Source organism: Lissotriton vulgaris, chromosome 5 (assembly GCF_964263255.1).
Source record: "Lissotriton vulgaris chromosome 5, aLisVul1.2, whole genome shotgun sequence".
Classification (NCBI taxonomy): Eukaryota; Metazoa; Chordata; class Amphibia; order Caudata; family Salamandridae; genus Lissotriton; species Lissotriton vulgaris.
Genome location: NC_141693.1, coordinates 301,941,818 through 301,966,478, shown reverse-complemented (window position 1 = coordinate 301,966,478; position 24,661 = coordinate 301,941,818). Strand labels below are relative to the sequence as shown.

The window sequence follows — 24,661 nt, the reverse complement described above, 5'->3', positions numbered from 1 at the left end:
CAAGGAGAGGACCTCACCTGCAGTACTACTTTATATGCCTCCCACAGATACTGTGCTGAGTCGATGGTGCCCACATTCTCCTGAAAATAGTGTTCCGAAATTTGGCGTATCTCCTTGTTTGTGGCTGGGTCCTTCAAGTGCCATGCATTAATTGGAGCAACTCTGTCAACCGCTGGTTGCCTGATCTCAACCTGTAACCACATCGGGGAATGATCTGAAATGCCCCTCCCCAGGTATCTTGCCTCTCTAATTGTCTGCCATAGCCGCCGGTATCAATATGTAGTCTAATCTGCATATACTATTATGTGCGGCGGAAACATGAGTGAAATGTCTCTGAGTCGGATTACGCATCCTCCAACTATCAACCAACCCCAGCGATTCAAGGAAGTCAGGGAGCCACTTCTGTGATGTATGAATTTGTGCCGGGAATCTATCTATTCCCCCATCGAGTACTGCGTTGAAATCTCCCCCCAGCACCAAGTGACCCAGGGGCAGGGTTAGAAAGACGGCACTCAAATCTTTATAGTATCTGATTGAAGGCTCGGCGGTACATATATGGACAAGAAGGTAACCGTCCTACCTCCTAACTGCCCTGAGACACCCACATATCTGCCACTCTGGTCCAACCATCTAGCCTGTAGTTCAAACGGAAAGGAATTTTTAATAAGGATACCAACTCCCCTAGACCCGGATGTAAACCTAGCATGCGCCACCAGTTTATATCCCCCTTTATGAAGGGCCATGGATCGATTCCCAACAAGATGCGTCTCCTGCAATAGTGCAACTTCCGGGGAGTGTTTTCTAATTAGCTGATTCACCAACCCTCTCTTGATCTTGTCACCCAGACCATTGACATTCCAGCTCAACACTCTTATCCCCAATCCCTGACTAGTAAGAGACATTTACCCCACACCGCTAGCATTGAATTGCAAAACTGTCACCTGATGCAAAAGAAAAAAGATAACAGATTGAAAGAAAATTGCAAATATAGCTGCACATAATATCGGTCCTATACCAAAAAAAACCTTCACAGTCAGCCCCCCACCCCCTCCCTGCACCCCTGCATATGGCTGTCGCCTAGCCCCAACTAGCAGTGTGCCCATCGCCCAAACACTAATCTACAAATTAACTAAAAGTAGTAAATGGAGAAGGGCCAAAAGAAATCCCCCAGCCTCCCGAAGACAAACATTCAGGTCCAGAGCATTCCACGCTAATTCCCATTAAAAAATGTTTTCCAGTGGAACCACCCCACCCCCATAATGCAATCACACGCGATAACTCCCACAGTCTTATCTATTCCCGTTCCCGTTGTTAGTCTTCTCCTCCACCGTCTTGGTCTTCGATTCGCTCGCGTGCTTGCTGTCTAACCAGTCTGATGCAATCTCAGGGTTATCAAAAAAACTGACTTTCCCATTGAGTTCCACCCGCAGGCGGGCCGGGAACATCATAGCATATTTCAGTCCCTTGTTCCTGAGTTTCTTCTTTACCGGCAAAAAGCTCTGTTGTTGTTTCTGCACCAGTTGAGTAAAGTCTGGGGAAAAAAGAGATCGTCGCATTTTCATACCGGAGGGGGGATCCTGTTCGAGCCGCCTGGAGGATCGCATCCCTGTCACGAAAATTCAGAACCCTCGCAATCATCGGGCGAGCTGGGGCTCCGGGCCTGGGCCTTCCCCCCGGCACTCTGTGTGCGTGTTCGACTGTGAAAAAGTTTCTCAGTCCCTTGTGCTTCAGGTGATTAAGGACTAGATCCTCGACAAACAGATCCGGGGTTAGGCCTTCTGACTTTTCGGGCACTCCAAGAAGGTGAACGTTGTTACGCTTAGCCCTCCCCTCAAATTTGTCGAGCTTGCAATCCGCCAGGGTTCTCAAGGTCTTCAGGTCTCTCACCTCTTGCTGCAGCAATGCCATATCATCAATCAGGCTAGCAGTCTTAAGCTCGAGCGATTTGACTTTCTCACTGGCCTTAGAGAGAGACGCCCGTATCAAGTTAACCTCGATTGTGACCGTGTCTAACTTATCATCCAGAGCCTCCATTTTTTGCCCCAGGTACATTTGGACCCTATTTATAGCTGCCATGACATCTGCCAATGTAGGTTCGGTGGTAGGGCCTGCCGTGTCTCCCGCCGTTGATTGAGTATGTTTCGCTTCTGTGCGGGACCCCTTGGACATGGTATAATGGTCTAACTTATTGGTTTGAATGTTCCTGGGCCCTCTGGAGGACCTAGAGGAGGATTTTTAGTTTCTGGCTTGGTAGCCATCACAACGCCGTGGCCGTGTCACTAGTCGTTAATTACCAAAAAGGGAAGTATTTTCGGCGCCCGGGTTCCGAGGCCCCCAAGCGTCCTCTGTTCACTCCAGGGCAGGCCACCCAATCCCAACGTCTACTGAGGGCCCCAGACCGGTCAGCCCTTTTCTGCCAATAGGTGGGGAGGGCGGCAGCACAGACTCTTACTTAACCCCCTCCGGCAACAATCCGGAACGGAGGGATCAGCGGGGTTAACGCATCCACCGTGTCTCCAGTTGGCTGCACGGATCACCCCACAACAACACTGGGAGGGCAGACCCACCACAGCAAAATCAGGTAATGCATGTAGGGGAGTCCCCTGGGCTCCACAGTTTTGTGTATTGAAACTGGGTGTCAACCAGGCTACCTCCACTGGCCACTCAGCCCATTCAGTGGGCACCACCTGTGTGTGATCTGCACCATCTCATCACACGCAGTCACTACGAGGGTGTTGGTATGTATCCAGGAGGATCGGCACCCCCAACACACTGTCCACCGGGGCCTCTGCGGGAATAGCCTTGGCAAAGAGGATGAATTTTGACATAACCTATGGGGATGTGTGATGTGAGTTAAGGCCAGTGAGACAACTGGGTGCAAGAAAAAAGATTGATATTTATGCATAGTGAGTGCCCAAGGCAATGGTGTATCACTTCTAGAGCATTTTGTAGTACTAAATTTCCAGGTTATAATCTTTTGTACATTGTTAAAAGCGGGTGTTTGGCTTTCATCCTCTTAAGCGCTTCAATGCCTCGTCAGGGGTAGTAAGCGTTATATAAATGCAATTACAATACAATACAATACAATATGTGGTCAAACAGGCACAGGAAGACGAATTTGCTAAAAATCACATAACATAGTCACGTACGGTCTGGGATTAGAAATCTGGTGTCTTGATTCAGTAAACAGATAAGGCATGAGACAACTATTTCTCGGCTAAGAAGAGGCAACAGCTGGAAAGAAGGAAGAGGGGTAAGGATAGTAGTGAACAGGGAAACAGGAAAACAAGTCTTTTGAGGCAGCTACTAGAAATGTTGTTCTTGGCCCATGGACTCGCACCTTGCCAAAGGCCACCCTATGTAGTGGGACCTCTTTTGCACTTCGTATGGTACTGCAATATGGTGATTTTTCTGAAATTAGGTGACTAAAAGTCAGTCAAAAGTTACTTTATTCGGTTAAAATTTTAAAACCATCAAAGTACAGATCACATTTCATGCTACCTAATCTCAATTATTAACAATACAAAGAATTAATTTCAAATCGCATACCAAGTACAAAAAAGTCCAACGGCCAACCTATGGTACACATTTTAGGTGACTAGTTTCCAAGAGTCCTACCTTCCGAAAGTGCTCAGCACATGTGCGCCTTTGTCTAACCACATAGTATTCCCTAGCAGTGTAATGGAGTGAAAGGACCTGGGCCGGTTCTAGGATTTGCGAGGCCCTGGGCTAAAAGGGAATGTGCGAGGCCCCTCTAATGTCGATAAGTGGCCCCTTGCAAGGAGACCATTCACAGACACTGTGGGAGGCCTATTGTCAAGCATTTTGTCGCTCCCCACAGTTTTAACTTTGAGCCCACAAGCATTTCTCACACCTTCAGTCCGATAGGTGTAAGAATTGCTTGGGGTCTAAAAGTTAAAACTATGGGGGCGCCACAATGATGGACAATGGGCCTCCCACTGTGTCTGTGAATGGGTCTCCTTTCAATTCAAGGGAGCGTCTCTCTCCCTTATGTATCCAGATACCATACCTGAGAGGCCAAGGGAGGGGGAGCTCCATTTCAAAGAAAGGTGACACCTTCTTTGAAGTGGATTGCCAGGGAACCCACAGGACACACCACCAGTGCGGGGCCCATGCTGGTGGGCGGAGTTCGAGGCCCTGGGCAGCAGCCCACGCTGCCCATGCCTAGCACTGGCCCTGGAAAGGACAGTGAAAAACGTGGGTGAAGGCCGACAAAAGAGCACGTGTAAAGAGTTTATGTAGGTGATTTGTTATCCTGACTGTGCGGGTCTTGTCCCAGAGTTCCAAGCTCCTTTTCTGAGGTAAAGTGTTCAAAGATAATGAGTTGGGTGCGAGATCCCAGATTGGTAGTAGTCATACATCACAAAACACTGGACCCTAGCGGGAATTTGAAGGAAGAGGATGGTGGCTGATGGGGCTTTTCACCAAATGTTGAGACTTGGGAGGGAGAAAGAAAATAGAAAGGAGAAGAAAATATTTTAAAGTTTTTTTTTAATTGTAGGCGGAAAATGAACCACTCCTACACTTTCCCTGTTTTAGAATTTACTTTGGGCCTCATATTCCACGTGTTATGGTTCATGTCTGGCCTTTCAAGCATATAATACACACAAAAACAAAAAGCAATGGGTCTCCCAATATTAGGTGAGCCAGACACACAAGTCCCCTAATTATTATTCATTACTGCAGTACTCGGAACATGGATTTGATTGGAAAATATTGCTGGGTGGTTGACACGGCATAAAGTGAATCCTTTTTTCCTGCCAATAAAGGTCTCTTTTTGTATTTTTTTTTCTTTTTTACAAATGCTAGCATTTGTTGAATAATGTGAACGCCTGGATACTGCTAAAGAGTAAGGGCAGGGGGATAAACTTCAGGAGCATTGATGGACGGGTGAAAAGTAGAGCTTAAAAGGTATCGGTGAGCAAATCATATCAGTCAGTAAGTTGGCTGGTGGTTACCTGCCTTCAAGCATTCTATGTGATTCTGCCACTCAGCTCAAGTTTGTTTTTAGGGGTACCTGGTAAAGTGGAAAGGGTGTATTCATCCCAATTTCATTCTTTCATTTTCCACAGAAAATGCTAATGCATGCAGTGTCCCTCATTTTCAACGAATATTGAATGCATTTGTGCATTTGTGAATGTAGGGAATTTTGTTTTGTTGTCTGTCATTGACTGATAAACCATTATTTAAGGTTAAGTTGAACCACCCACTTATTTTAGCTCTGCTGAGTACACAGTAGTTGGTCAACTTAACTGCTAGGTATCTCTGTCTTGTATGAACTCATCTGTTATCGTTATACATTACACAAACAATAACGAGTTGTACAACATTATGTTCCCAGAAGAATCAATTATTTGGTCCGACCTTGCATAATTCACAGTACTTACACCAGTCAGTGTATTTAATAGGGCCTCATGCATTCTGATTAGTTTTTATATGGAAATGTTCCTACGGCTGGCCCCAGATCTTTCTGTTTTCGGGGGCACACCTGGGTCTCGTAAATCTTTTTTTTCTCCGTGCTTGAGGTTTTATCAATGCCCTTTCAGGCATTCTTCTCTGGAGGGAGGGAGGTGGGGGGCATCGCTCTGATCTACTCTTTTGGCCTGCAGAGCCCTCATCCCATTGAATACTCTTCAATCTGTCTTGGCCTTTTTAGATAAACTTAAATTTCGGAATGTGACCTGTAAAAACTACGCTTGAGTTTGCAAACTACAAGTCTCTGTATATGCGTACGGTTGGCAAGCAACCTGAATTTGACTGGAGATGGTATGGGGTCTTATTGGAAGCGCAAGGTCAAGTATAAGGTGAAACTGTATAGTTCACTTTCTAGTAAACTTCCAAACTTAGCACTACTAATAAAAGCAAGAAAACGCTCTCCTAAATTGTGCCCCATAGTTTATTTATTGCCCTTTATTATTTCAAGGTATTTTGTATCATGAAGGCTTTGAAGCAGTGGCTTGATTTCTGTTTTTAAAATAAACGTTCCTGAATTAAAGAGTTTTCTTTTACTTTGTGTGAGCTAGACTGTACCAATTCAGGTAAGGTGTAGACTTAAATAAATGTATCGTGCCCCTTGTTCAAATGAATGTTGCCTTAAAAGTTTGGCATTATTTCCTATTTCAGTCAATGGAGCTCAGAAGTGGTTGTTCCTATGTTTCGTTGTGGTGAAACAACCTTGAAAAATACTGCAAAAAGAGAGGGGGGGTTTTGTTTTTCACTGCATCTTGCAGAATTTGATTTACCAATGTTTTCTTTTCTTAACATTGAAGTGGTTTGGTATAGTAGAAATCTGAAACAATGTGCTTCTTACCAAGGATATTTATCTGATTTTCGCAGTAGGAGAGGCTGTCCGCTAGAGTACTGGGGGACTTATGCATGTGTGTGTACCCTAATTCTAAGTTCATGGATACATTGTGGCATTTGCTAATTTATGTAAGGTAAGCGATGGAGGACGATGCCACAATCCTGCTTTTCACAGCACCTTTGGCCTTGGCATGCCTTGTAGGCAGTTCTAAACAGGCATCTGTCCTCTCTTGTTCTTTTCCTTACAGGTTTCATAGTCAATATATCCCTCCTGCCTGTTATGGCCGGGCTGGCCCTCTGTACTGCAACTGAACACAGCTTCAACATGCTGGGCTTTTCTGCAGCGTTATCCACCAACATCATGGACTGGTGAGCTAAGCTTTGATGTGACACAGTATCTCGGGTTGTATGGGAGGACAGGGGAGAGATCCAAGCCAAAGTTGTCTAATGGTAACAACATTAGAAGCAGTGATGCTGCAAGCATGTTTGCCACACTTGGGCAGTTGCATACTGTCGATTATACTGGTAATCATTTGCCTATAAGATGGTGGAACACTTGGTAGTTGCTTGCTCTAACCTTTCTTGAGCTCTCTACCTACCTGGGTTTCGCAAATACCAAAATGTAAAACACACAGACACCAGCAGCGGTTCCTCCATTACAGCGGGGTAGTCTTGCCCCACTGCTCTCTGAGCAGTGCAAAAAGGAATAATAAAATGATAGTAACACAATGTTATTATCATTTTCAGTACTGAATCAGTCTAGGGGGGGACTGGACTGGGCTATCATGACGGAGCAGGGAGAAGGAGCGGTGGGCACCATAGGAGCGCATATCCATACCAACATGCACACTTAGCATTTATCAAACCCAGGCTTTGTTGCACAGCCGGGTGCAGAACAGTCCCAGGCACTGTCTAAACGGCAAACCAGTACACTCAGACCAATCATGGCACATGTGTCATGCTGGAAATACTATAACCAGTATGAGAGCAGCCTTAGGATTGGCTAAAGGGAGTCTGGAAGCCTTTGTACTGCAGGGACTCATCAGGAACAGAAAAGATGGGAGGAGAGGCGAAGGCCAGCAGTTAAGTCATCTTTTCTTTTTTGTTCCGTAGCAGCAGCCACTACGGACACCCATTTTGGGCAAGTGCTGCTTTATATGAGAATAATAAATACATACATAAATACAAAAGTGTAGTTCAGGCCTGTCACCACTCCCCCCCCCCCCCCCCCCCCATCCCCCCTTAGTTTCACCCTTAACTCCTGAAGCAGAAAGCACATACAGACAGGAGACAGCTAACCACAATTGCTCGTGTGAATTCGGATCTTCTTTGTACCAAAATATGTCACGTGCATTAACAGGGTAACTCTTAGAACATTGTATTTCTTTGTGAATAAAAGTACTTTACAGCTTCCCCCGACGCAATCAATAGATCGGGGTTTGTGTTTATAAGAATGCATTTTGTACTGAAACTGAAAAAGACATTATGGAATTGCAAAAAAAATGTAGGGATGTTTAGGTAAAACTAAAAGCCAGCAAACACAGTGACATGTTTAGAGTGTGAGAACAGCTTCCTTGGTGACTGCCTATAATGTGCCAGTTTTATGTGTGAGGGGATCTTGTATTGCTGCCGCCGTGCCCTCTGTAAACAAACCAAGTTTGCACAGCCGACGCCTAAGCTGTACTGTGTTCCTGAGGTAAGCTTGCACTGATTTAGTTTATGCTCCGCCCTTTGTTCGTGCAATGGTCGCTTGTGTACATTGAAAAGGCTTCCTATCCTGTGTAAGAAGTTGACCACCTGCCCTGCACATGCTAGAGGCGGCTTCTCTAGGCCATGCATGGCAGACTCCCTGGGTCAGACTGGGACAAAGAATAGGCCTAGGCACCACAATGGAAGTGGCTCCATTGGTGAATTGGATAACTGAAAAAGTGGCCAATGTTTTCAAATTGTTTTGAATTTGTAGAAGACACTCTTTATAAGCGTTTTACAAAATATGGAAGACTGCAAGGATTTGAGCTTGCTGAAGGTGATGTTTGTTTTAATATCAAGGAAACTATTAGTGAAAACCATCTCCTCCTACCACAAAACAAACCATTAAACAGCAGAATCAAAGGCCCACACACTGACCTGTAATGTCAGCCCTTCCGGCACTGCTTGAATACTTTATAGGCAGTCTCTGCTGACTGCTATACAAAGCTGCGCATACCGCAAACTGCTTCACAAAGCATGGTGAGGCTGACTTTTCTACACAGGCCACAGACTGCAGTGGGTTTCAGGGTGCCCTTGGTGACTTTCATGGAGGCTAATGGAGGTTGTTAGCCGTCTTGGAATGAAGGTGTACAGTACAAAGGTAATGCAGCAGTGTATATACATTAACTGCACATGCAGATTATGAAAATAACGTTTTTAAGTATTAGTTATCTGAAACGTTTGTAACAGGAATGTAGCAACGATACAACAAGCATTTTCAATGCAATAGGTCTTGCAATTGTGAGATTTTGACCTATTGGCATTGTAAATGGCAATGCCATTTATGTATGTGTTTAAAAAACACCAGCAATAATAAAAGGCGTTCTCATTTACAATACCAATTGCTCAAAGTTCCTAAAATGCAAGACCTATTGCATTGCAAATGCTTGTTGTTTACAAGCTCCCCATGCTGCCCTTGTAAATGTATGTAAATGTATTTGAGCTTATATAGCGCACAGCTACCCACAAAGGGTTTCCCGGCGCTTGCTTAGGGAACCCGTCCTGGTATTCCCCTGTGAGATAACCCCGGCAGGGTATCCACAAGGTGAAAGCCAGGCATCTCGCCGCGAGGGGCCGTTGTGGAGATTAAGCAAGCTATTGCCCAGAGTCGCAGAGTGTGAACCCGTGAGTCGAGAAGGCACTGGAGCGAGAATTATCGAGTCCGTGGAATTTTTGAGCCCAAGACCCGCCAAGGCGGGGAATTGAACCCTGGTCCAGGGCCGATCTCAGCTTCCGGGTCTGCCGCCTCTAGGGTATCCACAAGGTGAAAGCCAGGCATCCCGCCGCGAGGGGCCGTTGTGGAGATTAAGCAAGCTATTGCCCAGAGTCGCAGAGTGTGAACCCGTGAGTCGAGAAGGCACCGGAGCGAGAATTATCGAGTCCGTGGAATTTTTGAGCCCAAGACCCGCCGAGGCGGGGAATTGAACCCTGGTCCAGGGCCGATCTCAGCTTCCGGGTCTGCCGCCTCTAACCCCTGAGCCACACTTCTCCACTTTCACGTTATTAAGGGCCACGCCCCTTTCTTTAGACGAGCCGTGTGTAAAGAAAGGTCTGCGGACGCTATTAAAGTGAATGCGCCTTATTAGGCACTTTCAACAAAAAAAGCATTTGTTTGTCAATTTGACAAATGCTTTTTTTTGGAAAAGAGCTCTGTGAAAGCCTGCATGGCGCGCTGAATGTTGCAGGAACTCATGTTGTGGCTGCAGTATGAGAAGCTCATTAAAGAAAATAGTGCTTACAAATTAAATAAGACATACTGTGTAACAAGATGGATAAAAAGGGCCAGTCCTCAGGTAGGTTACAAATGAAGACAAGGGGGTACTAAGGAGGGACTAACAAGCCTATTGACCAATCAGAAGCTAGCATTTAGGAATGAAAATGACACAAGCCAATGACAAATATAGGCGGAGAGTTGGTGGGGCTTCAAGTGCATACTCCAATACAGCATGCTTCGCAGAGCAGTGCTGCCCAGACTTGACCTAAAAATTCTCCCTGTGCTCGGACTGCAGTTTTTAGAGCTTACTTGTTGTAAATTGTATGTTTTAATGTCAACTCTTAAACTGCTTTCATGTGACATGTGGGACAGAGCTGATCAGATAGCGGCAACTGTAATTAATAGCATTTCCTCGAAGTAAGACTATTTAGGGAAATAGAGTGCTTTATGTACCGAACTGCATAATTCATAGTTGATTTACCCTTTTTGTGTACAACAAAGAAATGCATACAAACGGCAGTATAAGATGGCACCAACCACTATTGTGATCGAATATTTTTATTTGTTTTGATGTCATGCGTCTGCCAAGAATTTGGGTGCATTGTTAAGTCTTGGTAGTCTCTAAACAGAGCTAAGGGTTTGTAGCTATTTTAGAAGGACCTAAACAACGTAACCCGAACATTTGCACATTGATAAAAATAAACACATTTGACTTTTAATTTTTTTATTATTCAGTTTACAGAACGTATTTTCGAAAAAACTGCTGAGCGGAGAAAAATACAGATTTTCGTAAGTAATAGTTATGGTTCGTGTGTGTGTGTCTGTGTCTCCGTGTGTCCCTGTCCGTGTGTGTGTCCCTGTGTGTCTGTGTCTCTGTGTGTCCGTGTGTGTGTCACTGTCCGTGTGTGTGTCCCTGTGTGGCTGTGTCTCTGTGTGTCCCTGTGTCCGTGTGTGTGTGTCCCTGTCCTTGTGTGTGTCCCTGTCCGTGTGTGTGTCCCTGTCCGTGTGTGTGTCCCTGTCCGTGTGTGTGTCCCTGTCCGTGTGTGTGTCCCTGTCCGTGTGTGTCCCTGTGTCTGTGTCTGTCTGTGTGTGTCCATACCTGTGTGTGTGTCTGTGTGATTGTCTGTGTGTGTGTCGTTCTTCCCCACACACACGAGGTAAAGGCGCAATAGAGCCATGATGCCCATCCACTCCATCAATAGTGGTTATAAATAGAAAAATACACTGCATATATGGTTAATGCTATGGCATTTTTTTCATGTGCATTTGTTAAAGAAAAAATAAGAATTAAAGTGCCTACATTTGTGTTGTATTGTAAAATCACATTAAAGAGGCTATATGATCATTAGTAAAATTGGTTTCCCTGCCTAAAGTCATTGTAACCTGCATCAATGAGGCAGTAAATACAATGTTCCCTCACATAACTTTTTATGCACTGTTGAAATAAATATGTGCTTATTAGTACAGTTCCACTAAATAGCGGATTATTAGGCATTGGGCCACATTTATTTCACTGCCATAGTGTGTGTGGATGAATATACACACAACGCACAGGCCATGTTTTATTTTGTAGATGTGTTTAATCGAAAGCAGGATGCAATGGGTTAATTTTATGCAGTATGGTCAAATTGCCTGGAAGAGACCTTGTGACTATTAGGATAGTTGTTTCTCTGCACAAAGTCAATGTCACATACCATCTGCAAAGCAGTAAAAAAAAGAAATTCTCATCTCCATTTCGCTGTACTGTTGTGGTAAACTGGAATTTGACTTGCCCTCTAGTAATGGATGTGTTATATACATCTATATATCCACAAACCCAGCCGCCTTCTCGCTGTGATGAAATGTGTGCATTTCCCAGTTTCAACAGTGTTTATTCACACTTCCACAACTTGCAGACTTGTTTCGTCACACATAGTCATATGAATACATGAATACACTGGTGAAACCAGCATTTGGTGTCGGTGCAAATTTCATCACCGCAAGAAGTTTGATATGGTTGTGGATTGCGAAGTACAGGCATCTCGTGTCTCGTATTGCGTTTTACCCTATGGGGTCTTAATGAGACGTGTTGAGGACGACACGTTAAAAAATATATAAATATTGTAATGTACACTTGCCTCAACATTTTAAAGCAATTAATCAGGGTTTTATATAGTGTGCTACTCACCCATGAAGGTCTCAAGGCGCTTGGGGGGGGGGGGGGGGGGGGGGGAGCTCAGGGTCAGACGAAGAGCCAGGGTCTTAAGGCTCTTCCTGAAGGTGTGCAGAGTCTGGGAGCGTCTGATGTTGCCTTGGAGCTCGTTCCAGGTCTTTGCTGCAACGTAGGAGAAGGCTCTTCCGCCTGCTATGGTTCGGTGGATGTGCAGGGGTCTCTGCCAGGGCAAGGTCGGTGGAGCGGAGGTTCCTTTTGGGCACTTGGAAGGAGACTCTTTCGTTGAGGTATTTGTGTCCGAAGTGTATTATATATCCCTTTGAGTTTCTGACCATATATGTATTTAGTCAAGAGCTTTCTTATGGTCACCAGCCACCTAGGTTACCTATAGAATGGAGACTAAGTAAAGTATTTGTTTTTTTTTCTTCAAATTTATGTAGCACGTTCTAATCCTAGCAGCCCTGCAGAGTCAATTTAACCCACATGTCTCCCGTACCCACCGTCAGGTGTTCACCCAGAGTTCAAGGCTTGTGTGTTGTAAGGCCCCTCGCACCCATCAAACATGTTCGAACTGGGGGAATCAGTATATCTGGAAAAGAATACATTTTGATCTCTCAACTGTGCTGCAGGGAGTTACAGCAAGATAATTCCATGGTCAATAATATCTTTGTTCAAGGAGAGTTTTCTTTTAATCCGTACAAGGTTTTTAAACGCTATTGCAATATGTATTATCACAGACAACCCATAAGCGCTCCTTGCAGTGCCTGTTTTCTGAAAGCATTTTCACCACTCCCAGATTCTGCTGTCACATAAACAATGTTGATAATTTCCGACATAAGCCGGACGTGCCTTTTTCCAGTAACATTGACCAATTGCAGAACCTGATGTCACTTTTCAGTGTGTCTTTGTTCCTCTTGTGCTGTGTTCTGAATGGGGCAATCAAGGCCTTCAGGTAAACACGGGCAGACTACCACTGTTACAAGCAGTTTGTGTCCTAAGCTCAAAGGCGTGGATAGTAATTCATATACCTAGTAACACTTTCCATTTCATATTGTACACTCTATTAAGTGAATCACCTTCAGACCAGGGTGGGATTGGGATCAAAAATGGGTCCAGGCAACCCCAAAAAAAGTGGCCCACATTTGCATTTTGCCTCTCCGCATAACAACACTTCAGCAAAGTGTTATGAAAAGAAAGGGGGTGGGGGCATTTTTTATTAACTTCACTTAGATTTCGAAAAAATGCACAGATTATTTCACACTGCTTAGCCACACATGAATGCAGGTGAGACCACTTCTGCTTAGGCCCCCTATTAATTGGCCGGCCCGCGAGAGAAAGGGAGTGATACCTCCGCCCAAGCCTTTAAGTGGGATGAAAAAACTGTGTGGGTCTCTCAAAGGGGCGTGGCCAATGTAATTAAGGTTGTGGCTTAAAAACACGTAAGCTAAAAATCTTTGCTTAGCATATTGTGCCGCCCAACTTTTATTTTGCTGTTTCTATCATTGCATCCAGATAAACGATAAAACAAGAAACATCATACCTTTAACAAGTCAGGACTATTGGCTTTGTCAATGGTTGTTAGTTGCATATGATAAATAAGCAGCAACTATGCATGTATCTAATATTGAAAAAGCTTCCACTTAAAGTCCTGGTGACACCACGACAATGTTGCTGCTCCTGAGTTTCAAAAAGAGAAGGGAAATCCAGAGAGAAAATGACCCTTTAAAGGATTTTCCTTCCCCAACAATGCTCACCTGGCATGATGTCATGCTGTAACTTCTCCACTAGTGAGCAGTGAGAACACGCGTACATAGATGTGCCTGCTGTCGCTGCAGTCTGGGAAAAACCTGTGTCCGGGCACAAAACAGAGCCCGATGGAGACCCGTTTCAAGGCTGGCGTTTGGGAGCGTAGAAGTTGAGGCGGCTGTTGAGGTATCCTGGGCCTTGGTTGTGTAGGGCTTTGTGTGCGTGTGCGTGGGTGAGGAGACGGAAGGTGATTCTCTTGCTGACCGGGAGCCAGTGCAGGTCTCTCAGGTGTCCGGAGATGTGGTTGCGACGGGGGATGCCCAGGATGAGTCGTGCTGAGGCGTTCTGGATCCGCTGGAGCCTCTTCTGGAGTTTGGCGGTGGTTCCGGCGTAGAGGGAGTTGCCGTAGTCCAGGCGGCTGGTGACGAGGCCCTGGGTGACCGTCTTCCTGGTCTCGGTGGGGATCCACCGGAAGATCTTTCGTAGCATGCGCAGGATGTTGATGCACGTCGAGGAGACGGCGTTGACTTGTCTGGTCATGGAGAGGGAGGAGTCCAGGATGACGCCCAGGTTGCGTGCGTGGTTTGTCCGTTTGGGTGCGCTGCCTAGGGCGGGGGGCCACCAGGAGTCGTCCCAGGCGGAGGGTGAAGATCCCAGAATGAGGACTTCCGTCTTGTCCGAGTTCTGTTTCAGGCGGCTGTTCTTCATCCATTCGGCTACCTCTTTCATCCCTTCGTGTAGGTTGACTCTGGCGGTGGCGGGGTCGTTGGTGAGGGAGAGGATCAGCTGGGTGTCGTCGGCGTAGGAGATGATGTTGAGGTTGTGCTGGCGTGCGATGGCTGCGAGGGGGCTCATGTAGACGTTGAAGAGGGTAGGGCTGAGCGAGGAGCCTTGAGGAACGCCGCAGATGACTTCGGTGGCTTCTGATCTGAACGGGGGGAGGCGGACTCTCTGTGTCCTTCCGGCGAGAAAGAAGATGATCCACTCAAGTGCCTTCTCCTGGATTCCGACGTTGCTGAGGCGCTGTACTAGGGTACGGTGGCAGACAGTGTCGAAGGCCGCAGAGAGGTCTAGGAGGATGAGGGCCGCTGTTTCTCCGTTGTCGAGCAGGGTTCGGATGTCATCGGTGGCTGCGATCAGGGCGGTCTCGGTGCTGTGGTTGGCCCGGAAGCCAGACTGCGAGAGGTCGAGGGATCCGTTCGTCTCGAGGAAGGCGGCCAGCTGCTTGTTGACGGTCTTCTCGGTGACTTTTGCAGGAAACGGGAGCAGCGAGATGGGGCAGTAGTTCTTGAGGTCGGTGGGGTCGGCTGATGGTTTCTTAAGTAGAGCGCTGAGTTCGGCGTGCTTCCAGCTCTCCGGGAAGGTAGCGGTGTTGAAGGAGGTGTTGATGATGTCCCGCAGGTAGGGTGCGATGACAGTGTCGGCCTTGTTGAAGACGTGGTGAGGGCAGGGGTCGGACGGAGATCCGGAGTGGATCTCTGCTCAACCAGACACCTAGAGATGACTATTGCAGTACTCTACACGAGTTTGATGTTTCATGAAAACAACCACACATCTGCAGTGCAGAAAACAGATACTGTTAGGAAATGCAAGATGAAATAAAGCATTTGAAATGTAAACAGGAACTGCATCGCTCACGCAGATTATTTTAAGGGTTTGCCTTCTCCTTTGAGGAATCAATCAGTGCTTTGTCTGTAAAATTAAAAGTATATGAAGATAGGGCCTGTTAGGGGCCCATTTCAAAGTCTGTTTTTAATTACTTATCTGAAATTTGGTACACTCTGCCCCCTTTGGTCCCCCCTTGAGCTATCTTGCTCCCCTTTGCTAAAAATGCAGCTGGTATTTGTGCTTTCGACTCTTACCTGCTCCCGCCTTCAAACTGAAGGTATGCCCTAGTTTAGCACCAGTTCGTCTCGGTCCTATGGAAGGTCCTATTTTTGACCAAAACCAGGGTCACTGGAATTATGCTGGGAGAGGACCAAATTATGCAGCAGGGTTTACTAAATTATGCACGCAAGAAAATGCTAATTATGCTGCACATTTTGTGATAATTAGTTATCAGATTATTAGTTTGACATGTTTACACGTTAACACTGTCTGGACTAAAAGTTTCACTTAATTAGTAGTAGTTTTAACTAGGGTGACCAACCGTCCGTAAATTTCACGGACAGTCCGTAATTTCGGCCGTCTGTCCGTTGTCCGTGAAGGATTCTTTAACGGACGCCATTTGTCCGTCATTTTAACCGGGCACCGGTCGCCTCACCCTAAAAGCCGGCACAGCGTGCCCCAATCCCCCTTCTTGACTCCGAGGCTGTTCCAAAGCTCCGATACCCCGCAGCATTGGAGAGGCACAGCGGGGTGGTAACCCTCACACCTTCAGCTCTTGATGAGCTGTTAAGAGGTGCTCAAAGGTGTCTAAGAGGAGGGGCTGCAGGTTCAGGAGCAGGGCATCCATTCAGATGCAAACAGCCCTGGATGCGCCATGACTCTGCAATTTAGACCTCACACATTCCATTTCTGCCCAGGACCCCAAACATCCTAGACTCGGGCAGATAACACCGAGGCAGCACGTGGTTCTCTTCACATAGCTTCAGACATGCCAACCCTCCCGATTCAGGCGTGAGACTACCGATTTGAAGGCTAGTCTCCCGCCTCCCGATTCCTGCAAGCAAAAACTCGATTCCTCAGGGGTTTCAGCTGACAGGGCTTGGTATTTATTGTGTAATGTGTTAATTCTTCCAGCAATAGATGCAGGCGCTCTAGAAGGGGTGAAAAACCAACAAGACTTCATTAACAAAGGAATGGTATTTTAAAGACCTGTGAAGTACTGGGGGGGGGGGCTGTGTGTGTGTGCCCTGGAAGCCCACGGGTGTGGGGGTGGGGTTGGGTGCATGCACTGCCAGCAACCTGCCAGGCCAGTGCACAGCACTTGTATCACCCTCTGTCTGTCTGCCTGCCATTGCGCCCTATGCTTTTGAAAGGTAAGAAAAAAAACGCGCATTTGCGTTTCAATGTCCGATCCTACAGCAGCACACTTATAAAGCCCATACATGCCAGTAACCCGATTCAAGGCCCCATTCTCCCGATTTTTTTTTTTTTAATCTCCCACTTTGCTCTTCTGAAATGTTGGCATGTATGTAGCTTATTTACTGTCACTAAATTGTAAACAAACCTCGGTTCTTCAAACATGCAGTCTATAATGTAATAAAATAAAGAAATGGCACAATCGTACCCACACTGATTAACAAAGTATGGAGGACAATCAGTTCAATCAGTTCTCTTAGAGCATCTCCTGTAAGTACAGTATATCACAGTGGGGGATGGCATTTTGGGTGGAAGGGTAGCTGAATGATGGATGAGGGGAAGGATGGATGGAGGGGAAGGATGGATGGAGGGGATGGATGGATGGATGGATGGATGGATGGATGGATGGATGGGTGGGTGGGTGAAAGGATGGAAGGATGATGAGGGGATGGATGGATGACGAGGGAGTGGGTGAAAGGATGGATGATGAGGGGAAGGATGGATGGGTAGATGGATGGATGATTGGGTGGGTGGGTGAAAGGATGGATGGAGAGTGGGTGGGTGAAAGGATGGATGATTGGGTGGGTGAAAGGATGGATGGATGGATGAGTGGGTGGATGGTGGGTGGGTGAAAGGATGGATGGGTGGTGGGTGAAAGGATGGGTGGGTGGGTGGGTGGATGGTTGGGTGGATGATGGGTGGGTGGGAGGGTGGATGAGTGAAATGATGGATGGATTGATAAGTGCAAGGGTGAATGAATGGACGTATGAGTGAAAGGGTGGGTGTAAGGATGGATGAGAAGAGTGAAATGGAGGGTAGATGGACAAAAGGATGAATAGATGTGTGAAGGAGTGAAATGATAGATGGATGAGTGATAGTGTCAATTGATGGATTCATGAGTGGATGAGTAGATAGGTGGGTGGGTGGGTGGAAGGATGGATGGATGATGAGTGGAAGGATGGATGGATGATGAGGGGAAGGATGGATGGATAGATGGATGGATGATTGGGAGGGTGAAAGGATGGATGGATGGAGAGTGGGTGGGTGAAAGGATGGATGATGAGTGGGTGGGTGAAAGGATGGATGATGAGTGGGTGGGTGAAAGGATGGATGGATGATGAGTGGGTGGGTGAAAGGATGGATGGGTGGGTGGATGGTAGGTGGGTGAAAGGATGGATGGGTGGTGGGTGAAAGGATGGATGAGTGGATGGGTGGGTGGATGGATGGTTGGATGGATGATGGGTGGGTGGGAGGGTTGATGAGTGAAATGATGGATGGATTGATAAGTGCAAAGGGTGAATTAATGGACGTATGAGTGAAAGGGTGGGTGTAAGGATGGATGAGAAGAGTGAAATGGAGGGTAGATGGACAAAAGGATGAATAGATGTGTGAAGGAGTGAAATGATAGATGGATGAGTGATAGTGTCAATTGATGGATTCATGAGTGGATGAGTAGATGGGTGGGTGGGTGGGTGGAAGGATGGATGGATGATGAGTGGAAGGATGGATGGATGATGAGGGGAAGGATGGATGGATGGATGATTGGGAGGGTGAAAGGATGGATGGATGGAGAGTGGGTGGGTGAAAGGATGGATGATGAGTGGGTGGGTGAGAGGATGGATGATGAGTGGGTGGGTGAAAGGATGGATGGATGATGAGTGGGTGGGTGAAAGGATGGATGGATGGGTGGGTGGATGGTAGGTGGGTGAAAGGATGGATGGGTGGTGGGTGAAAGGATGGATGAGTGGATGGGTGGGTGGGTGGATGGTTGGATGGATGATGGGTGGGTGGGAGGGTTGATGAGTGAAATGATGGATGGATTGATAAGTGCAAAGGGTGAATTAATGGACGTATGAGTGAAAGGGTGGGTGTAAGGATGGATGAGAAGAGTGAAATGGAGGGTAGATGGACAAAAGGATAAATAGATGTGTGAAGGAGTGAAATGATAGATGGATAAGTGATAGGGTCAATGGATGGATTCATGAGTGGATGAGTAGGTGGATGGATGGATGGATGGATGGATGGATGGATGGATGGAAGGAAGGAAGGATGGCTAAGTGAAAGGGTTGATGGAGAGAGAAAGGGAGGATGGATGGATGACTTAAAGAGTGGATGGGTGGAAGGATTAGTAAGTGAAAGGATGGCTGGATTGGTGAAAGGGTAAATGGCTGGATGGATGAGTGAATGGATGGATGGTATGAAGAGTGGATGGATAAGTGTATAGATGGATAGGGTGAAAGGGTGGATGGATGGATAATGGATGGATGAGTGAAAGGATGGAAGAAGGGATGGATGAGTGAAATGATAGATGGAAGGATACATGATGGATAGGTTTGCAAATGGTTGAATATGTTTGGAAATGGCTGGGCTTACTTATATACTATTGCGCAACCTCGGATATGTCTGTAAAACTTAGCTATTGTCTAGAAGTTTTGTCCTGAATTTTGACCTCCTGTCCTGAATTTGTGTCCTGAATTTTGACCCTTTGTCCTGAATTTTTACACTCACCGTCCTGAATTTGCACCAATTACAGTTGGTCACCCTAGTTTTAACACCAAAGTCTGCTGTCGCGCTAAAACCCCTGCGTCCAGGCTGGTGTGTTTCGGGTGACTGCAACATTATATAAGGTTCAGTTTAGGATAGGCCTGTATTCAGAGACACTCTTAACGGGCACGTACACGGGTGCAGTTTGTGGGCGTTTTCGTATTACTAATTGCCCGTTCTTCAGGTGCTGTCAGCGCCCTGGGCGTGTATCTGTGTTGAAAGTGGGTTACAACGCCGCTTTTGTTGAGTTAGTGAGAAATCGTAAATGCAAATACTGAAATCAGTATGGGTTCACGGGAGGAGACGGTGACTAACGTGCAGTGCAAGCAGCGTGGGCCGTCACCTCTGATAGCACGGCACGTACCACGTGCTGGAGCCATCCTTTATGTCGACGTATCTTTGGCCCACCTTTCGCCGTGTGACGCAGTCCGTCAGTGAAGGGAGTGGTCGACCAGCGGCTAGTTAAACCAGTAGTCCGAGCTAAGCAATGTCATCGGTCCAGGTTGTGTTTTCGAGTTTTAAACTACATTTGAAGCCCTAGACACGAACCTGCCGCACCCACAATGTGTATTTAAATGATACCCTGCTGCACGATTTGTTGAGTTGTCTTAAAAAAACACGTTAAACAAAATATATTTTTTAAAAAACCTTAAGGAGACCTACCTGCCCAAGCCCTCGACGCTCGCGCGCAGTTTGGATTTTTAATATTCACGCGAGAGTATGAATTGTTAAGCAGCCAGCCGATGCAGGAGACTTTAAGCCACTGTTTTATTGATCTGGTTTGCGTGTCACTGACCGGTTTGCTCTTTCCCCAGCCCCCCGGAGCTGCAGTTCTACACCAGCGCTGCAGCTGTCCTAATGCTCATCCCAGCCTGGATCTTTCTCATGGTAAGATTTATTAACCTAATATCAATGTATTTACTAACATATGGACAGGGTTGGGTCCTCTGCCCATGTTGCCATGCAAGTCCCTTGCAAGATGCTTCCACGCGCTCGTAGTACTTCTTCAAACAATAGTTCTAAAGGCATTCCGTTTGTTTACAGAGATAAGCTTCTTATGTTTTAATTCATAGAAACCCATTATTACTAAACCCGGCGTACATCTTGTAAAAGCGCAGTAATTACACAGATCCATTAGGGTGGAGCGGAGGGAAGATCTATGTTTGGAAAGTTACATAATGTTTATGGAACTAAATTGGTAGGTTGCGTTTTTAAAATGATAAAGCGGTGACCGGGCCGGCCTACCCGTGCTTTCCACCCGGTATGTCCGCCGTTCTCTGGGCAGGTAGCCGAGGCTCGTGCCTCAGCCACTTTCTCCAGCTGCCCGAGGTGATGCCAGCAGGCGGGAGTAGGGCTGGGGTGTTCTGTAGAGAGGGTGAAGACAGAGGAGGAAGGAAACTGTGCCAGTTTGAAGGTTTTTGCCGCGGTTGCTTTTGGTTCCCAGGCCAACCCTGGCTGCTGTGCCTGGGATTTCTGTGAAGTTTTCAAAAGCGTACCCTGTACTACGGAAATGCTCCGTGATGCCATGCTAATGTAAGATTTTGTGTTATGCAGATGGTCAATCCTGAAGGTGGGCGAGCCAACACATTAGCATGGAGAGCCGGGCTAACGGTCTGGCTCGGGTCTTAGAGCCCGTGTACGAGCCGAGCCCTGAAAAACATGCTATATAATTCATACAAACCACGTAAAATATGATAAAGTCTCTTCAAAATTCGAAAAAGACATTCTTTAACACGTGGAAGCTTTGACAGTCATAGGGCACATTATAGAACTGCTCTGAGAAGTACTTATTAAAAGTGATCATTTTGTGCAATTGCTAATCTGAACAAATATTTGAAAGTGCTTTCATACATGATGATGAAGAAATAAAGAGTTTGGGTGAAATAAAATATTTGCCTAAGATTACACAATGTAAGTGGGGAGGCTGCAATTAATTCAGGATTTCTAGTTTAACTGGGTACAAATCAGCCAATAAATGGATATCTATTTGTTTTCCTTATGCTAAGGCTTAGTTTTACCTCTCGATGCAGTTTCTAATACAACCGCAGACTTGAAGGACGAGCACTTTATTTACAGGAGCACAAGTTACATTATGCAAGGTCACATGCATTGAGTGATTTGCCCAGAATCACAGGATGTTGAACCGACGCAGAGGCTCGAACCTGGTTTTCCAGTTACTCAGTTGGCTGCTCTGACCATAACGCCACATCCTGGTTAGAGGGACGCAAGCAGAAGCCACATGAAAGCTCGGCTTCTTATGGGCTCGAGGTCCCAACAGGATTTCGAGTTAAGCCAGATCCAGACTTCAAGCATGAGGGTGGCTCGCCGCCCTCTACTAAATTAGCTTTGGGCTTAAGCAGGAATTGTGTCCAGAATGGAAAGAATGTGTCCTTAACGAATGCTGGTGTAAGCAAGTGGAAAACTGATTTTGCACCTTTTTTTTTTTCTTTAAAATTATTTTGATCAGTAAATCTGTAGTTTTAGAGCGCAATACCTGAATTTTATCCAGACCATTGGTATTCGCAGATTTACAGCTGGTACTGTGACAAGAAGTCATCAAGGCACAACTCCTACAAAAATATTTGAGGGCCTTTAGCATAAGCAAAGCTCAGGGGCGTCATAGGAAGTGATTAGTGCATGAACAATAGTCCCTAATGGGGTAATTCAAGCAAACTAATATCAGAGCCAAATTGTAATTTAATGTACAAATAAAATGTAAAAATCTAATAAACAACGGAGTGGGTGATAGTGACAAACGTGCTTAGTGCTCTTTGAAGTGTTATGCACGTGATAGATGGTGAGTGTCCTCTATTTCACGTCAGACGTACCCAGACATTATGTGTAGCTTGTATGAAAATAAACTTGATGGAAGTCGTACAACCTGACAAGGCCCCTCCCAACGCACCCCACCAAAGCCCTTTCAGGTTAGCTTCTCTGCCCTATACTAAAAGGCAGTAGCCTGCCTGTTGCTGATCCAACCTGGGCTGATGTCTGTGTGTAACCTATGGGTCACATTTTCAGATATGAACACGATTATTCAGACCTTCTAAGGTCCATAAAATGAGTGTTATTAAAATAGGCTATAAAACACCTTTCTTCAATTGTTGTCCGTAAGCACCCAGTTACAAGTTAGTTCGTCCTTTGGTTTTCAACAGTTTGGGTACTGTAAGGAAGGCTACTGATTTTCTCTTTTCAAATTCTCATACAGGATATGCCAGTGATTGGGAAAAGTGGGAAGAGTTTCAACTACAGCCACGACATAGTAGTGCTGCTCATCATAGATGGAGTTCTGTTTCATCTTCAGAGTGTTACAGCATATGCACTTATGGGAAAGATTTCACCGGTGACATTCAGGTATGGTCCATTTTTTGTTTCACTTTTGTCTCGTTTCCATTTGATATACATTGTACAGCCAGTGTCCACAGTTGCACTGAATGAACAAAAGATATATGTAGTATCTGTCCATTGCAGTTTCACATGCTAGACACTCTCTTGTGCTTTAAGTGTTGTGTTCGGAATATTACACATTGTTTTTCACATTCTTGTTTTGGCTTCAACTTATGATTGCAACCCCAAGAAGTGCGCAATGCATAGACTCCACTTTAGATGTCTTTTTCCACCATCGGTTCTCAAAGTTCTTGTTTTAGTTGCAAAAAACTGTTAATTTATAGTCTGCAACAGAACAAGCTGCGAACCAATGGTTACATGTAACTAGTGTTTTCCTTCTATAGCTTACACATGAATTATTTAATTGGCACAGAAGCGAGTCTGCAAGTACTACCTTGCATTGGCAGACAAACATGATGGTTTCCGTTGTGTTAGGCAGGCGCTGCCGCAGATATGGTTGTTGCAATTATCCACAAGGCCTTACGACTGATTGGTCTGATAGAATGGAGTGTATGCATGTTTTTGAACTTAGGTAAGTTACAAATAGTCTGAAGTTCACCCAATTTAGTCTTGGAGTGAAGTTTCTCCTGTTTTTTATTTTGTCTCACAATTTGCAAAGTTCCTTTTCACCGTTCATGAACTGTGTGGAAGGGATGTTTTGCAACTTCTTAGACGCCTACTGGCAAGGACAAAATTTTCTTAGCATGCTTTATGTAAAATGAAAGAATGGTCATTATATAGATTTTTCAATCAGACTGCACTTTAACTTTTTTTGCAGTGTTTATTTTGTTAAAAAAATTTAAACTCGAGTTTTTTGGTCCTTTGAGCTTAGAAATGCTTTGTGCAGTATGCTAAACTTGTCTGTGCCATGCGAAATGGGAAACACTTGTAATCCTGAATGGCTGCTGGGAGTGGTCCGAGATTCCTTTGTGAAATACTTAAATATAACAACACGTTTTCCTTACTCCTTTTCTCCTCTGCACCACCTTTTTCTATTCTCCAAAAGTTTTTTAACATTGTTTTTATTGGAATTTTGAAAAAGCAAAAACAACAAGGCAAGAACCTAAGGAAAAGGTATGGAGGGGAGGTAGTCAGGGTTTAGACGAGACACAACAGTCTATAAATTTTCGTGATTGAAAGAGGAGCAAGCAAAAAAACACCACATCCGAGCTTGGCGGGGGAGGGGGGAGGCCTGTCTGTTGGGGGAGCGGCCTGTTGAGTTCCAAAGCACTGTGCTAGCTGTAGGGGCGCACCCCAGCGTCTTTCCCTGTAGCTCTGCATACAATCTGGTGACCAATTTGCAGGGCCGGGTTGTTAACTGGGGTTCTAACACAAACTGCTAAATAAAGTTATTAAAAAAAACTGAGGTTCTAACACATGCAGTGTTGGAGGCGGCACAGGGAATGTATCATGCAGCGTGCAACATATAGTATTTACCTGGTGATAGAGGAGGGCATCTAGCTTGGTAGGACGAGGGCACTCAACCGCTTCTAGGGGGGCAGGTATTGACCGTCGAGGGAAAGGTCACGACATGTAGAGTCCTCGCCTTATAGTACCCTTGTCTTACAACAGTGGGGAGCATGAGATTGTGTGCAAGTGGGATAGAGGTAGCGTATATTCAGGACAGTTGGGAGCGGTGCCGCATGCCATCCCACGACCAGCAAGCACCCGCCACTGTGTCATTCTCTGCACTTGGTGGCCTGTAAGGTTGGTAAAGCGCAGTGGCAACGGGCTGCCTGATTTGCCTCCACCACTGTGATGATGGAACCATGTGGGATATAGCCATAAATTGATGTATTGGGCTTGTGTGCAGTATGCGTATAGGGTCATGCCGGGTGCTTTCAGGCCTCCTTTCTGGAGCGGCACGGTGAGCTTCTCCCATGTGATCCACGGCTGTTTGCTTGCCCAAACTAGGGAAATCAGATTAGAGCCAGTCTCTTCAGGAAGTGTGTGGTAAGCGGGAGCCGGAGGTTGATAAAAAGGTAAAGGAATTTGGGCAGAACGCCAATTTTTCCAATAGC

The 24,661-nt window shown here is 45.9% G+C and overlaps 1 protein-coding gene across 3 annotated transcripts in view; it reads left to right on the top strand.

Annotated features, from left to right (window-relative positions):
* The window catches only part of SLC35E2B (solute carrier family 35 member E2B), a 442,385-nt gene that overhangs the window by 357,339 nt on the left and 60,385 nt on the right, over positions 1 to 24,661 (top strand). For all 3 annotated transcript variants that reach the window (XM_086921521.1, XM_086921522.1, XM_086921520.1), the window contains exons 5-8: positions 6,573 to 6,693; positions 10,523 to 10,576; positions 20,069 to 20,141; positions 22,462 to 22,607. In XM_086921521.1, the coding sequence (XP_086777647.1) occupies positions 6,573 to 6,693; positions 10,523 to 10,576; positions 20,069 to 20,141; positions 22,462 to 22,607 (394 nt within the window). The remainder of the gene's footprint in view (positions 1 to 6,572; positions 6,694 to 10,522; positions 10,577 to 20,068; positions 20,142 to 22,461; positions 22,608 to 24,661) is intronic.